Raw genomic sequence first — 17,709 nt, 5'->3', positions numbered from 1 at the left:
GAATTTTTTGATCTGACAGAAGGCATGAATGTTAGCGAGATTCAGAACCACATTTTTAAATGAAGTCAATAAAAGTTGGTTTTACAATCTTAACTTTTACACAACATTTGCACTAGTTTATTATTTTATGTGAATCAAAATAAAGCTATACTCTGAAAAATATTACACGTTTCAGACAAGTTTGCGTTGCGTGAAACAAAATCGGTGGATGACAGTTTATATGAATGCTCAACCATTTTTGCGTTGTTATTACTACTGACACACCAAAACATTAATTTGTGAAAACGAAAAGGAACACAAAACTCTTGATAGTACACATACAGATGTTAAATTAAGATAAATAAATCATCCTAACGATAAATCCACCTGCATTTGATAAATTTTCAAATATTCCGACACGTCTCTTTCGCGCTGTTGAAGTTTTAATGTTATTTGGTCAAGAGATTTGGTGTAAGCAACAGTACCTAAGGCGTTAATACCTAAAAGTTCGATGACGACAGAATTAAACGTGTCTCTTACTTCTGACGGTGTAATGACGTTATCATCAGACTTAATTTCGTTTATCAGCGCTTCGAATATGCAATGTTCAAGCGAAACCCAACTCTCCATACCGCTATCTACGTCGCAAATCTCTGGCGCGTTTGGTGTTTGTGTAGCAATAGTCGAAGATACTGCCGAGCTCTTACAAGTTGCGATTTTCGCTGCTTCATGGGCGTAACGTTGCCGATACGGGATTTTCGGTTTCTTTGGGCGAATTCCGTCAGGACGGCAACCGAATGGGTTCTCACAATTACGACAATCGCATGATATGGTACAGGCACGGTCCAGTCTAAAGCAGATACATCTTGTCAAATATTTACCGTTCTCTCGAGACACACATTTTCCTTGGCCATCTTTACCAGGCGTTCCACGGCCACACCGACATTGCGGTTCTTTACCTTGACGCTTTAAATTAATGTTGCGTATAGACGACACTGACGCGCGGTTTCCTAACCAAGCAGGAAAGAATCTTTGGTAACGATAAGCAACAAAAAAATGCGGTGAAAACAAGTTAAACGTTTCAGGAAAAATCGGAATAACCCAGCAGTGTTCCAAATTTGTTATAACGGTAATAACAGCTCCAAGTTTGTCGGCAAGTTTTTTTAGTAAGTCGAAATCTTCATTCCCTGCTACGCTCGCGTTGTCTGTTTCATTAACGTCTTTGTCGACGGCAGTGGTAACGTCGTCAACAGCCACAAAGGTTTTAGTGACGTTACTTCCGACAACAGTGACGTCAGAATTGACAGCTTGATCGGTGTCAGTTATTTTATTTTCGTCTGTGTTTTCATCCCTGTGGATACTATCCACATCCGTCATCTCTATGTCATCCAAGTTGGTCGTCTCACAGATCTAAGTGTACAGAAATATGTATACATTTTAAGTTGAAGAATGTTACTTTTTACTTATATATGACTAACAAAAATACAGGTTGTAAGGATTTTTAGTACAGTATGATCAAAATATTGCCGTTTTAATAACCAAAATAAAAGACGAAAAACCAAAAATGCACTTATTCTAATAAAGTATTCTGTGTAAGAATTCTTCTATTTCCATGTACACTTTCGCCAGCTTTCTTTGAAGCAATATTATAAGTCGCAAAATTCCCGAAAAGTTTTGAAGTTACCCGTTCAAATTTGCATTAAAAAACCATGTTAAAATAAATTTGGGAAAAAAATAAGAATTACCTTTGTAGCGGTTTCGGCTTCCGTTGACTTCTCTTCATCATGTTGAGTTTCATCAGTCGAAAAGATCAAAGCGTTATCCCCCTCTTCTGTGTCTGTAACTTCTTCGGTACGTTCCACTTCCATAATGCTGACGTTATCAGTTTTATCAATAACTATAACAGATTCAGTTTGTTTAACTTGTTTTTGTCCGAGGGTTTTACAAGCGCCTTCAACTAGCTCTTTTTTTACCGCATCTAAGCTGCCATCTTGAAAATTGACAAGTTCTTTTAAAGACTGGATTAGGTCTCGTTCTTTCAAATCCAATATGTGTACATTCAGTAACATGAGTTGTTTGATGTACTCCAACACTTCCACGGAGAGATTGTCCGTCATTTTATCCTTTACTAATTGTCTCGCAAGGATATGAAATAAGTCGGCAGAAGTACCGGCAAGTCGTGCACAGCTCGACGCGTCAACATGCAGTCGTCGTATTCTTCGCTCGATTTCGGATAATCCTTGATCGATAATTTTGGCGTCAAATACCTTCTGCTCCCTAGGAAACGCAGGATGCGAGATGAGATTTAACGCTGACGAGTAGTAGGGTAGTAATCGAAGGTTTTGAATTGCTTGTGGTGCAAAAGCATCAAAATCTTCTTGATATTTATAATACATCAACGCTTGTAGCAGCAACAAGGGAATATCTTTTCCAGTTACTTTGTAGTGTTGAGAGATTACTTGAATCATGTTAGCAGCAGGAAGAATTTTTTGTTTCTCCACAACAAGCGGTTGAAGATATTGGAACTGAAAGTCATCGTTTTCGTCTGTTTGAATCGACACTGTGGACATCCCTGCAATAAACAAAACCTCGAATTTAACGTAAGAAGATATTGGAGGAAAACTCATCAACTACCCCTAAAAAAGTAATCAAATAATGCGGCCGACAAAACAAACGAAACTTAAATTTCCTCAAATTTTCATGGTTGGACATAAACGTGTATCCTTTTTTTAAAATAATAGTTAAAATGCAACCGTTAGGCCCTTCCCCCTAAACATTTTGTCCATTTTGTAACAACTTGACTTTATTTATAGAGCAGTATAAAAGTGTAAACAGACCTTCTGGTGGTTCCACTGGTTCCAAATTGACGTTACCAAGGGAACCAGTGCCGTCGTCGGTTAACGGTTTATATTGGAACTCAACAGGTGCTCCCCTATTGCGGTTGATATCGTGCAAACACATGGAGAACAACGCAGAAACAAGAGGCACTGTTATTCGACAGTGCGAAACAGATTTTCGCAATGCATTGTGGATGTCGTTGAAATTTTCGTCACCAACTTCAGGTGGGATGGCACTGAGGCAGCCTTGTTGAATATGTTGTTCTAACTCTGTCAGTAACTCCATTGCTTTCTCACTCAGTACGGCTTGAATACGATCGTCTATTACGTCACGCCATCTTTTGATAAACTCCTAGCAACAAGAAAAACGTAGAGCTTAAAAGCACAAAACGTTAAGAGAAGTTATCACACATTTTAATGTCAAAATTTAGGAGAGGTGTTAAAAAGTCATTTTATTAGTATTTCCTGTAACACAAAGGTGATATAAAAAGGGTCAAAAATAAGTCTTCGTTAAACTTAAGGTTCAATGTAGGTAAAGAGCCACAATAAAAATATTCGACAATTTAGAATTTCGTAGCTCGTCAATAAAAGTTTTCACCAAAAAAGAATTGGTACGTAAAGAAATATGCGAAAATGCGTATTAAAAAAAGCGAAGTTTCACCTGAAGATTTTGAGAAATTACAACCGGATCAGCAGTGTACTCTGTTCTGACGTCACCCACATCGTTTGGAGCTCGAAATACTAACATTAACTCGTGAACACAATCCTTATAATACGTGTGATCGGGTGGCATTTCCTTCACAACTCGATCCGAAAATAAACGTAAGTTCCCCTTTACTATAAACCATTTACCAAAAACTTTTCTCAGCTGATCTCTCCAATCACAACATTTTGTAGTGAAGCATGCTTTTATCGATTTCCCAGCTTTTACGTGTCGATCACGAAGTTCACTTAGAACGCCTTGAACTTCTGAGAATTTATTTTCTTTTAAAAACGTCCACGATAGAACATGTTTAGATTCATTGAATACGAGAAACATGCCTTGGAACTCTTCAGGAAAGAGTTTCATTGAACTACCCCAGACGCCAGGTAAACCAATTCGAGCTCCCACACATAAACTGTCATCAAGAATAATACACTCATTTGCAAGCAGTTGCTGCATGCAAAATTTGTAGTAATCATCTTTTTCTTTGAACGATGCTAAAAAGCATCTACCAAGGAGAGCTTTACTGGGATGGCAGTTCACATAGGGTGGGAACATGGCTTCTGTTGAGATTTCAATTTGACCACCTTCACCGGTTACGTGTGCTCGGATACTGTCTATTTCATTGGCAAAAAATTGCGATGTTATAGTATGATTTACTTCGTATTTAGTTTTCACAACATCAAACAAACGATTAACAGTCATCCCATTGATAACATTACTCATAATAAACTCCATCATTCTCTTTGTAATGCCAGCTTTGTGAAATAACATAAATGGCAGATCCAAATTTGGAAACATTCTAAGCAGTCGTGGATCATAACCAAGAATCTCATGCTGCTTTTTTCCCTTGCTCAAACAACGTAAAAATGAAGTCACAAGTAAAACTGGTCGATCAACATCGTACAACATTCTCAACGCATATCTCTGACCGAACGGAACAAACCCTAAAGGTGTTGCGCAGCTGGGACAATTCAGAGTTCTACCATCACCGAAACATTTGTAAACTTTTTCAAAATCCCAAAATTGAACAGCAGGCTGAAGCATGTCTTTTTCGGTAATGCGTGATAATATCTCCGCCTTAAGAGCAATGTCATCAGTAGATTTTAAAACAGTTAAAACTTCTGGTTCATAAAAATTTGCACCTTCCGAGCAACCTTTTGCAAGTAACATCTTAGCATAAACTTTCCATTCTACAGCTTCTCGCATCAACGCTTGTCTGCTTTTTAAAATCTGAACATAACTTTCATCCAATAAATTTCCTACAAAAAGAAATAAAATTGCTAAGAACTTTAAGTATCAAATTTGCTGATTAATTGACTTTATTTTCGTCGAAAAAAATTTCTAAGTTTACTAAGAAGAACTGTGCTTTTAGGAAATATTGAATGAAAAAAAGGCTTGTTTGATTGATATATTTAGGAATTCGCACAACATTAAAAAAAAATTTCTTTGCTTAAATTAAGTCTTAAAAATAAACTCTTGATTGCAAATGAAAAAACATTTTAACATTTTAACGGTTTGCCAATAACCAAGTAATCAAATCACATCATTTTCAATTAAACATTACTTTGGCTATCGGAGGCAAGGAATTTAAGACCAAGAGTTTATATGTCTCCCACTTGACATGAAAGAATATAATAGCACAGCAAAGAAAAAAAAAATGAAAAAAAACGCAACCACACACAAAGATTTTCTAGAAATAGTTACAACATGCAAATGACAGCATGACATCATTTTCTTCTTGGTAAGGCTTTTTGTTTTGCATTAAAAATGCTTAAAAATGACTTAGTAAAAAAACTATTTGCTGAGAGCTGCCAAGACAATTTAGTTTGTGTTGGCCAATGTGATTTTTACTGAATTACTAGGGCTGCAAACCTATGTTTTTTTACTTTAAAAAACCACTGTTTTTTAGGTTTAACGTCAAGTTAAATAAATCACAATTGAAAAAATTCAATTTTTTTCATGGTTTTTTGCACATCTGTGTGAGGATAGAGTCACAATCACTGAAATATTTTACAAAACAATCAACATAAAGAGTGATACCTGCGTAAGTGACGATGATTTTTGTTACATCATCATCTGTATCACCAATTTGTTCCTCTTGAAATCCTTCCACAACCACATCAGACTCAGTAATTTCCACTTCATCGTTACTACCAACATTATTGATATCAACTTCATGTAAGGTTGCCAACATACAACCAGCAGATTCTATATAAGATAAACAAAACTTTTTATGGAAAATAGGCATTAGAAAAAAAATATAACAATTCGTTAGTAAGTTCAAAAATACATTTCTTCATTAAGAACTTAGAGGTTAAATTTTCTTTACATGACTGCAATTGGCTTTTGTTCAATAATGACACCAACTGTTTACAAAGTTTTCGCTTAAAAGATAACAATAAAAATAACAAAGAAAGGTTATACCATGTGCATTTGTGAAGTGTAAGAAAGTTTTAAACACATAAAATCACATCAAAACATATCTGATTTTTCCCTTCTCCTTTATTGTCCAAATTTTTTAAAAAATTTGGACAATATATTACAAAATTTATCTAATTGGAACAAGTATTATAATGACATTTTAATAATAATGGTTGGGTAAGAATTTACTACTTTCATACTCTCATAAAACTTTTCTTTGAATTTTTTTTAGTAAATACACATTTAAAGAAAGTTTCATAAAAGTTAAGGAGACTGAAAATTAACAAGTAACTAAAAAATGATAAATTATTAACTATACTCTTTTTAATAAATGTGCAAAAGAGAAACGAATTATCAAGTGGAATTTATCATTTATATACATAACATGGAAGATGTGCAGAGAACTACAGTACTGGAATCAAGATACCCAACATGGTAAACGCAGTGTGCTGTTAACCTACTGTTCGTGTCTAGACAGTATAACTAATTACAATAGTGTTGGATGGGGTTTTTGTTCTGTTTGGTGCAGATCTGATACATTGGTACAACAACACGTTACTGTTGCGTTGCTGTTGTGTTTAATGATTGTTGCATTAAACTCAAGTCAGAGCTACAACGATTATCAGGTTAGTCACATATTTCACCTTTTAACACTGGTAGCAGAGCGTGTACTAACCTGTTAAAGATGGCACACTACAAAGCCCCACTGACACTTGGTGATAACACTAATATGTGTTATGAGAACTGGAAAAAAGAAGTACAGATATGGCAATTATTGACTTCGCTGGAGAAGAAGAAGCAGGCACCTGCTATTTTGTATCTTAAGGACTCGCACCATTCAGCTTATGAAGCATATGAAAAGTTTGAAAAATTTGTAGACCTTCATCAATGACAATGAATGATTATATTATTGAGTTTGAAAGACTATACAACAAGCTCAAGAATTACGATATGGAATTACCTGAAGGAGTTTTAGCTTATCGTTTCATTAACAGTTCAAATATTTTGGAAAGTCATAAGCAGCTTATTAACAGAACTAAAATACACCAAAGTCAAAGAGCAGCTAAAAAAAGATTTTTAGTGATCCCTCAAATTTTATGACTGGTCAAGGTAGTGATGATATCCAAATCGAGAAGACTGAAGACATTTACTATGGAGCTACCTACAGACAAAATAATCAAAGTCAATTTAGAGACAACAGAAAAACACATACCTGAAAATTTGCAGATGGGAATAGAAGATTGAACCCATTAGATAGAAATGGTGAGCCTAGTAGATGTGCTATCTGTGGATCAGTTTTTCACTGGGCAAAGTCATGCTCAGATACATGTCAGGGACAGGAAAACAAAACAAAACAAGCACCAGATGAAGTTCAGGTAACCCTTATTAAAAAAAGCATGACAAATCTTGTTGGAGAAACTTTAAGCATGGCGATACTTGACTCTGGGTGTATCAAAACAGTTTGTGGCGAAGATTAGTTGCAATGTTATCTGAACACATTGAATGATGGAGAGTTAAAGTCTGTGATTGAAAGAAAAAGTGCAACAATATTCAAGTTTGGAAGTGGTAAACATGTGACATCTGTTAAAAATATCACCTTACCTACAATAATTGCTAGATGAAGCGTGATGTTATCCACAGATGTGGTACAAATCCCATTACCCTTATTGCTAAGCAAGGAAGCTATGAAAAAGGCAAATACTAGAATAGACTTTGCCAACGATAAAATAATTATCTTCAACACAGATATACCAGTTTCTTTCAGTTCCTGTGGTCATTACTGTATTCCAATAGGAAGAGTTGGAAAGTTCAAAGAAGGAGACATTAAAGAAGAAGCACGTGCAATATGTAATGTTTTACAACAGAAAACACCACTGTAAAAGAAGGCTGCTGCAGTCAAACTTCATCAACAGTTCAGTCATCCTAATAGTTCAAGACTAAAACAGTTGCTGATAGATGCAAATATTAATGATGTTGAGATCTTTAATCATCTTGATGAGCTTGAGCATTCCTGCCAAATTTATTTGAAATTCAAAAAGCCAAAGCCAACCCCGATTGTAGGTTTTCCAATGGCAAGACGATTCACTGAAACAGTAGCATTAGATCTGAAAGAATGGTCAGATTCTCCAAAGGTTTGGCTCTTGCATTTAGTTGACCATTTTACTCGCTACAATACTTTGTGCGTCATCAAAACAAAAAGGAAAGAAGAAATAATCAAACGAATCTTTCAAATATGGATTTCCATATTTGGTTCTGCTGAAAAATTTCTTATTGATAACAGCGGAGAATTTGCAAATGAGGATTTTGTATCGATGTGTGAAAATGCCAACATCAGAATATGCACAACAGCTGCAGAAAGCCCTTGGAGCAATGGTTTGATGCTATTCCTGGTTATAATGTTAGCAAGATGATGGAGGATAAAGTCACAGTCGATTTGGACATGGCAGTAGCTTGGTCAGTCAGCGCCAAAAATTCCCTGAAAAATGTCAATGGCTACAGTCCGAACCAGCTTGTTTTTGGATTCAACCCAAATCTTCCAAACTGCGATAATGCGAAGTTACCAGCTTTAGAAGGAAAGAATTCCAGTGAGTTGCAACAAATCTAAATGTTGTTGCAACAAATCTAAATGCTATCAACGCTGCACGAAAGGCATTCATACAAAGTGAATCAGCGGAAAAGGTTAGAAGAAAAACAAGAACGTCAGGTGATGATAGATTTGAAACTGGGGACAAGGTATTTTATAAAAGAAACACAAGCAATGCTTGGAAAGGCCCAGGTAGTGTCATAGGACAGGATGGCAAACAGGTTTTAATAAAACATAGCAGTTCGTATGTTCGTGTGCACCCTTGTCGTATCCAAGGAGACACAGGTTTTTCTCTGATTGATGCTACTCCCATAGAAAGGTGCAGAAATAAACCAATAATATCTTTAACCGACACCGATAATCCTGTGAATGAAGAAGTAGTAGGTGATGGAGATAGTGATGACAGTGCTGAAAATTCTGATATTGATTTGCAGAACTTCCAAAGTGATGAACCAGAAAGAAGGGATGCCATTAGAAAGGAGAGACAAGTTGCATCAGATGAAATTAATGATACAAATAATCTAACCAGTAGCATAAGTCGACTTTCCTTAGATGTAACAAACAGTGACACACAAACCCAAAAGTGGTTTGATGGTTCCGTTAAACCCAAAGCTAAGTCATTTGCAAAGTGTAAGTTCAAGGACTGTGATACAGTTAAAGATGTGGAAATTATATCAAGATGTGGTAAAGCAACTGGAAAATATAAATCCTATTTGAATATACGAGATGTAGATAGTAATTCATTGTCATGTGTTGATTGGGAGGAAATTGAAAGTTGGCAGCCAATAAACACAGAAGAGGTACTTCTTTTGCAAGTAAAATTTGTAGATTCAGACGTCTTGAATGCTAAAATTGACGAATTGGAAAAATAGAAAAAGAACAAGGTTTATGAAAATATTACTGTGGAACGTTTATCATTTCTTGAACATGATAGTTTAGTAGGCGACGTTTCGGGAGATCCTTCTCCCATCATCGGGCAAAGTAAAATGATGTTGAGCATGTATTTATATAATTGCAAAGGATCGAAATTCATAAAAATTAACCAATCAGAAACGAGCTGATAATTACAGTTAATTACCGTAATTAACATTTTCGGACCTACATGTAGGTAACTACTTCTTCTGTAGGGCTGGTAACCAAATCTCAGGAAGTTGATACGAGATGCTGTTTATGTGTTTGTTACGTGTTACAATGTTGATGGTTTCTTTATTCTTCCTAGCCGTTGTTCTGGATTCTCTGTCAATGATTTTCTTCTCATCATAGTTAAACTCATGACTTCTGCTCCAGCTGTGGTCCGCAATTTTGTTTTTCTTCACATCTCCGTTTCTCACTGTGCGCTATGTTCTTGTACTCGTTGCTTAAACTTTCTTTTTGTTTTGCCTATGTACACTGCATCACAATCTTTACACGGGATTTCGTAAACACATTGCATTGTTCTTCCAGGTTTATTTTGCCTTTTGGTTTAGACAAAGTGCTTCTTAGGGTGTCCTGCATTTGATCTTGTGTTGCCTTAAAACTCGACGAAGGATCTCGGTAGTACATGGTACAAAGGGTAGGAATGCTGATGTGATAAATTCTTCTAATGTTTCCTTGTTGTATCTGTTGCATTTTCTCTTCATTTTATTTTCTACTTGCGTGATGACTTTATGACTGTGTCCATTTGCGATTAATGCATTTCTTACACGTTGAATTTCTTCTTTCCTCTCCTGTTTGTCACTGACTACGCTGTTGGCACGATTCAGTAAATATGACACTTTCTTTGCAAGATTTCTGATGGTTTGATTCGAAGTTAAGGTACTGGTCAGTGTGTGTTGGTGTTTTGAAAATGTTGAAAATCATGGGCAAAAGGCATTGTCTGCAAGATGGGTCGTGACTGAGAAAATACTGAATGGGAAGAAAAAGATGAAAGCCAGATTAGTTGCACAGGGCTTCCAGGAGATAGAAAATGACATTTTAAAAGACTCCCCAACTTGCTCGAAGAAAAGTTTGCGTTTGATACTCACCCTCATTGCTTACAGTAATTGGAGATGCAATTCTATTGATATCAAATCTGCATTTTTACACGGAAAGGAAATTGAAAGAACTGTTTACCTGAAACCTCCAAAAGAAGCTGATAATGAAAATTCTTTGTGGAGGCTTAAGAAATGCATTTATGGTTTGGTGGATGCTTCTCGCTGTTGGTATTTGCGTGTAAAAGAAGAGCTCATAAATCTGAATGTCTCAGTGAGTGATCCTGCAATATTTTACTGGCATCATGGTCAACATTTATCAGGAGTAATGGCCACAATGTTGATGATTTTTGTTGGGGCGGGAATGAGGATTTCATCGAAAATGTTATAGAACCTTTACGGAGAGTGTTTCTTGTTGGATCTGAATGTTCAACTGTATTTCGTTATCTTGGATTAAGCTTGAACCAGCACAGTGATTTTACCATTCAAATCAACCAAAATGCATATGTTGAGGAAATTAAACCTATTGAAATAGAAAAAGAAAGAAAGGGGAAGAAGAATTATCCACTGAATGAAAATAAGATCAGGGAATTCAGAGCTTTAATAGAAAGGCTGTGCTGGTTAAGTGGACAGACCAGACCCGATATCATGTTTGAAGTCTGTGAATTAGGAGCATCAGTAAAGGAAGCCACAATAGATGATTTATTGAAAGGCAACAAAGTTCTGGTAAAAGCCAAAAACGAAAATGTTATTTTACAGTTTAAAGGTACTATGAAAAATTTGACTCTTGAAGTCTACAATGATGCACCCTTTGCAAACCTTAGAAATGGAGGATCTCAAGGGGGATATATAATATTTCTGAAAGACGACTGTGGAAATCTATCACCCATTATGTGACAGTCAAAGCGCCTGCAAAGAGTAGTAAGGAGTACAATGGCTGCAGAAACTATGATTCAAATTGAAGCTGCAGAAGCAGCATTCTGGTTATCAAATTTACTGACAGAAGTATGTGTTCATAATGGTTTAAATTCCATTATATGTTACACAGACAGTCGACAACTATTTGAAGCAGTGCATTCGATCAAATTTGTTGTGGATAAGTGACTACGGATAGATTTGTCTATACTTAAAGAAATGATTGACAGAGGAGAAATAACAGATGTAAAGTGGATTGATAGCAAGAAACAAATTGCAAATTGTCTGACGAAAAGAGGAGCACCTGCTGAGGGACTATTGAGAACCCTTCAGCGTGGTGGGCTCCATTAATCTCAAGTTGGTGATGTGTAAATAGTGTACATACAGATTGAAGAAAAGTGGGGAAGATTGTTAACCTACTGTTCCTGTTTAGACAGTATAACTAATAACAATAGTGTTGGATGGGGTTTTTGTTCTGTTTGGTGCAGATCTGATACATTGGTACAACGTTGCGTTGCTGTTGTGTTGCTGTTGTGTTTAATGATTGTTGTGTTAAACCCAAGTCAGAGCTACAACGATTATCAGGTTAGTCACATATTTCACCTTTTAACAGTGCAAGATTAATGATGCTCTATAAACTACGAGATTTGCAGCAATATGGTTGGTCCAAAAGCAATGTTGTGGGATTTTGCGGTGTGTGGTTGAGCAGCCAGGATAAGACTAGAAAGTTACAATACAATATATATTATTGTTTCTACGTCATTATTTTTTTAAAAAAGAAATGTTGTAAAAGCGAATACATTTCAGATAACCCAGATTTTTTGTCTGATGACATGATTGTCTGATGAGGAAAAGAGGAAACTTTGGAAAGAGTGGAAGTCAGGTGGTAGTAAAAATATTTACTTACAAGCTAAGCGTCGCGCTCGTACAGCAGTGTATAAGGCAAAATCAGAAGCAGAGAGAAACAGATTTGCAGATGTGTTAAGAAGGGAAGACCAGCGCAATGAGGTATTCAAGATAGCAAAGCAAATGAAGAAGACTAATCAAGATATTGTAGGTGAGAAGTGAATTTGGCTAGCACAGAGGAGGAGAAAAGGGTAGCTTGGAAGAATCATTATCAGAGGTTGCTTAACACTGAGTTTGATTGGGACGAGGATAATTTGTCTGATGATGATGTCGTAGAAGGGCCAGCTATGCAGATCAAGACAGAATGGGTAGTGGAGGCTATTAGGAAATTGAAGATTGGCAAGGCTGCAGGAGTATCAGGTATTGTTGCAGAGATGGTAAAAGCATCTGGATATATTGGAGTTGAGCTTATTACAAGTCTTGCTAACCAGATTATAAAGGATGGTGCTATTCCGAGTGAGTGGCAGTCAAGTGTAATAGTGAATTGTTTCAAGGGCAAGGGTGATGCATTAGAAAGGGGTAACTATAGAGGTTTGAAGTTGGTTGATCAAGTAATGAAAGTTATTGAAAGAGTGATTGATAAGTTACTTAGAGAAAGAATTGATATAGATAAGATACAATTTGGTTTTGTTCCAGGGCGTGGCACTACAGATGCAATATTTTTACTCAGACAGCTTCAGGAAAAGTATTTAGGAAAGAGAAAGAATCTCTATTTTGCCTTTGTAGATTTAGAGAAAGCTTTTGATAGAGTGCCACGTAAAGTTATTTGGTGGGCTATAAGAAAATTAGGTGTGGATGAGTGGCTTGTTACGATGGTTCAGTCTATGTACAGCAATGCTAGAAGTCGTGTCAGGATTAACGATTCACTTAATTTAAATGAATTTAGTGTAAATGTTGGTGTACATCAGGGTTCTGTACTTAGTCCTTTGTTGTTTATTCTAGTCTTAGAAGCGCTGTCGATGGAGTTCAGAACAGGTTGTCCATGGGAGTTATTGTATGCAGATGATTTGGTTCTCATAGCAGAGTCGATGGAAGAATTAGTTGAAAGGTTTGAGAAGTGGAAGAAAGGACTAGAAGAGAAAGGGCTGAAGGTAAACACAGCAAAGTCTAAAGTCATGATAAGTAGCATTGCAGCCAAGTGTGACCTTGTAGTTGGAAAGTGGCCTTGTGGAGTTTGCAGGAAAGGAGTTGGTAGTAACTCAATTTTTTGTCAGACTTGCAAGCATTGGGTACATAAGAAGTGCAGTAGTTTTAGTGGAAGGTTAAGAGCTGGCATACAGTTTGTATGCAAGCGTTGCAAAGGTCAGATTATAGAGAATGAAGTATTTCCAGCTTTAATGATGTACAACAGTGGCTCATTAGAGATAGTTAAGAACTTCTGTTACTTAGGTGATATGTTGGGCAGTGAAGGGGGTGTTGGAAGAAGTGTTACTTGCAGGATAGGTTCTGCTTGGAAAAAGTTTAGAGAGTTACTTCCTTTATTGACTAGCAGAGTCCTGTCAATTGAGGTAAAAGGTAGGTTGTATGAGGCCTGTGTAAGAAGTGTTATGTTGTACGGTAGTGAGACATGGGCAGTGAAGCAGGAAGATCTTGACCGTTTAGAAAGGAATGATATGAGAATGGTTAGGTGGATGTGTAATGCCAGTCTGAGAGACAGAAAGAGTTCAGATGAGCTAAGAAGCAGGCTAAGTCTCCGTAGAATTAAAGATGTTATCCAGATAAGAAGATTGAATTGGCTGGGGCACTTGGAAAGAATGGAGGAGGATAATTGGGTAAGAAAGTGTAGAGGCTTGATAGTTCCTGGGGCAAAGCCCAGAGGCAGACTGAGAAAGACTTGGCAGGAGGTTATAAGGACAGACTTGATAGAGAGGAAGTTAAGTTTAGATCTAGATCAGATTGAAAGAGGGTCATTAATATACCCCGTCCAACCCATGCTAGCATGGAAAACGGTAGCCAAGAATGATGATGATGATGATTGCGCTTCAGCATTATTCTGCTTAATCTTAAAATGTATAACTATTTGTGTCACCTGCACTGCATCTGTCTTGTGTTCATATAGTGTACAATGGTAATCATCTCTTTTTATGAATGGTAAATACTAATGAAATATTATTGCTACGTTAGGAGTTTATTATTGCTTATTAAAATTATTGTTGAACAGCCTGTGTATCAGAAATATAGCTTTAACAAATGTGAATGGAGGTTGTACAAATTCGACAGTGGAGATATCGTTTCAGCAAATAGTTTTTAAGGATAAAAAAAACTGAATCAAGTCAGCCTGATATTTATTTTTAAAACCATTGTGAATTGTCAGGTACCAAATTTAGGTTTACAAAGTGAATCTTCTCAGATCTATCAAAATGAGACCTGACAACATTGTTACACCATCCAATAAAAATAAAAACAAGGAGATCATGGGCCTGAAAGTTATGAAGTATATAGCAATCTGCATAAATTTGCTTTACTCAACATTATTTTCATTAAAAAAGGATTCATAGGAGCACATCATTTAACGAGAGTTCTAAACATTGTGTGTCACAAAGGATGGCAAAATTCTATGTTCTTATGGTGGAGTTGCACTACTGTATGCTATTTGCCAATTTTGTATTATCACAGAATGAAACCTTGCTAAGGACATTTAGGATCTTGCATATGCATATTTGGTGGTGCCGTAGATTAGTGGTTATAGCTCTTGTACTCTATGCAGGAGACCAGGGTTTCGATTTCTCTTGACGGGGATTTAACATAGGCGCGTGAATGTTACCATAGCCCTGGGTTAATCCAAGCTAAGTGAGGGAAATTGGGGAGATGGCACACTGTGGGGGCCCTTGGATGTTGCTGGGAGTTGTCTAGTTAAGTGCAGGTCCCAATTAAGTCTGCGTAGCTCAAAACGAGCATTAAATACTCTAGGACTCTTTATGCATCTTAAATATTACAGATTAAATTTATTAGCAACATTTAATTTTAGCCAATTAAACAGGCTTGTTAAAGCAAACAAGCCATATGGTATACGTAAACGATCTTGTGAATAAAGTTTACAGAAAGCTGGCTATCAGATTGTTATCTCAATTACGAGGTTACAGACAACATATTTTGCTATTCAGATAGGCAATGCTATGCACTATACAGTTATCTTTTAAAAATTTTTTGTGAGATCTTGAATGGAACGCAGAAAGTTGATGGTCGATGAAAGGCTAGTTAGTGTTAGTGATTTGTATTTCTAGTTGATATGTTGATAGTAATTGTTTGATTTATTAATATATTTCCATTTTCAATGAGTCAGTCAGTCTTTTCGTTACAGGAAGGCATTGTTAGGACTTTAAATGAGTTGAAATAATTCACAAGGCATCAAACTATATATACATAATAATAGTTTAAAACCTGAAATAATGTTTCCAGGAAAAGAGATCCACAAAAAAAGACCTCTCTTCACCAAATTCTAGTTTTGCAGAAATTCATCTATTGCACTATTAGCTAAAATATCATAATAATAAATATTTAAAGCCCTGGTTTCTTAAAAAATACAATCGTTTTTCACTGTTTATGTTTAGAAGTAACGTACAGAGGTACTATTTCGCCAGGAAGAAATAAATTCTGTTTATCCACTGTCAGGTGTTTACACTCACTTTTATTGATTTACGGCTCTTCTATGGATTCATGCTTAACAAAATACAAGGCTTGGATAAGCAAAGCAAACTTCTGTGGACGACTACACTGTATCTTTCCCAGACTCGTGATTCTATCTATCTATCTATCTTCACTGTATCTTTCCCAGACTCGTGATTCGCTGATCATTTTTTTCCTTACGACTGTGATGTTTGCCAGACTTTATTTTGATAGATCGAAGAATCTTCGTAAATGCAATTTTTTTACCAAAGTGCACGTCACAATGGACTTAGACTGAGTTACATAGATTACCCAGAATATTTTGTTTCTTTTTCACAGTTTAAAACCTAGGTGGCTAAATTGTACCCATGCTGGCGAAATTGTACTGCTCTTGGTTCCATTTTTCCAGGCCTTTTGTTACGCATTATTTTTAATTGTCGGTGTCTGGCTATGTTTAATATTCAAAATAAGCCACAACAGGGCAGTGCAACACAAAGCGATACGTTAAATACTATTTTTTTTAGAAAAAGTGGCGAAATTGTACCATCGTACGCTAGATAAGCTAACCTTTATTTTCTTCAGTCATATTGAGAGATACTTCTTCCAATCCTTCATCTTCCTGTTTAATCTGTCGGTCCCGACTAATGGCTTCTTGTGATTCGAATTCCTCTGTCATAATATTATCAGCAACATTGATGACAATGCCTTCTTCTTCTTCAATTGCATTGGATTCTGCAGATTTTGCAACATGTTGAAAATATAATTTTACTGAAGAATCCTCGTTAATCTCTGCAGCTACAACCTGGTCAGAAGTTTCAACAACTTCTTCCGTACATTGTTCGTTTACTCCTTCAAAAGTTTGATCACAAAGCGCTACCAAGCCATAAGCAGCAGCATCTGAGCTTTCTTCTTCTACATTCGTGTCGTCCATTCTGTCTTCGTGTAACAAAGAAAGACTCATGTCTTCATGTAACCTATCTTCGTAGTTTTAACACAGGCGCGTTTCATATCTACTTAGTGTCCAGTACTCGCCCTAGACCTTCGCAAAGGCTTGTCGCATACAGATTACTCTTTGTAGTCAGGGAGCGGGGGCGAGGATAAAGGACAAGCATTAGGCTTTTCTGTCTCTTTAAGACCCTTCTTTATTTAAAAAAAAAATAAAAAAAAATAGCCGAATCTATTCGAACAAAAAAAACATCCTTATCCGTGAAAAATAACGAATTCTTTGGTAAATAACAAAAAAATTAAACAACGCAAATTTTTTACCGACGGATCTCTTACCAGCAAATGCTACTCTAACATTTGTCCACCTTCGACCACAGGGCTTTTTGCCACAGTCATCACGGTTGTGGCAAGTTTTCACAAGATTGCCAAGAATTGTCTTCAAAGCCGGTTGAATCTGCACTTTATTCTATTCTTGTTATTTTATGCAAATGTTGTTGAGTAGATCATGTTTCATCTTTCGCTAAAACTAATTTTCGTAGAAAAGCAGACACAAAATATGCTAGTTTTTGAGAGAAATGTCAAGATCTATTTGAAATAGGACTGGGAACGAGAATACGACTTATTTAATTTTTCAAGGCGATGAATTTTGGCGTGTCAGAGACAAAAAGTAATGTTCATCCGCGGATTAAAATGAACCATACACTTTCGTGGCCATAGGTGTGGCAGGGTTAAAAGCTTGCAGTCATAATAACAATAGATTCAATTCTTTTCCTTAAAATTTAAATGGAATGATTGTTTGAAAACACGTGCTTCAGTTGTGTTAACAGGTTCGGGCCAAAGGATATTCGCTTCACACGAGTA

The 17,709-nt window shown here is 36.4% G+C and overlaps 1 protein-coding gene across 1 annotated transcript; it reads right to left on the bottom strand.

Moving 5' to 3' along the window:
- Positions 1-275: 275 nt before the first annotated feature.
- LOC130631863 (uncharacterized) lies at positions 276-17,344 on the bottom strand. The gene is made up of 6 exons (XM_057444430.1): positions 16,471-17,344; positions 5,563-5,730; positions 3,478-4,781; positions 2,817-3,168; positions 1,725-2,551; positions 276-1,389 (listed from the first exon to the last, which is right to left on the bottom strand). The coding sequence occupies exons 1-6, from the start codon at positions 16,862-16,864 to the stop codon at positions 346-348; spliced, it is 4,089 nt and encodes a 1,362-aa protein (XP_057300413.1). The 5' UTR covers positions 16,865-17,344; the 3' UTR covers positions 276-345.
- Between the last annotated feature and the right edge of the window lie 365 nt (positions 17,345-17,709).

The sequence above is a fragment of the Hydractinia symbiolongicarpus genome, chromosome 1, assembly GCF_029227915.1.
Source record: "Hydractinia symbiolongicarpus strain clone_291-10 chromosome 1, HSymV2.1, whole genome shotgun sequence".
NCBI lineage: Eukaryota > Metazoa > Cnidaria > Hydrozoa > Anthoathecata > Hydractiniidae > Hydractinia > Hydractinia symbiolongicarpus.
The sequence above is the reverse complement of the archived record's forward strand: the minus strand, read 5'-3'. Positions and strand labels throughout refer to the sequence as shown.

Coding starts and splice junctions, on each gene's coding strand:
- LOC130631863 (XM_057444430.1), bottom strand. CDS start 16,864: ATGAGTCTTTCTTTGTTACACGAAGACAGAATGGACGACACGAATGTA. Junction 3,169..3,477: donor TAATTTCTCAAAATCTTCAG/GTGAAACTTCGC, acceptor TCTTGTTGCTAG/GAGTTTATCAAAAGATGGCG. Junction 2,552..2,816: donor ACCAGTGGAACCACCAGAAG/GTCTGTTTACAC, acceptor TGTTTATTGCAG/GGATGTCCACAGTGTCGATT.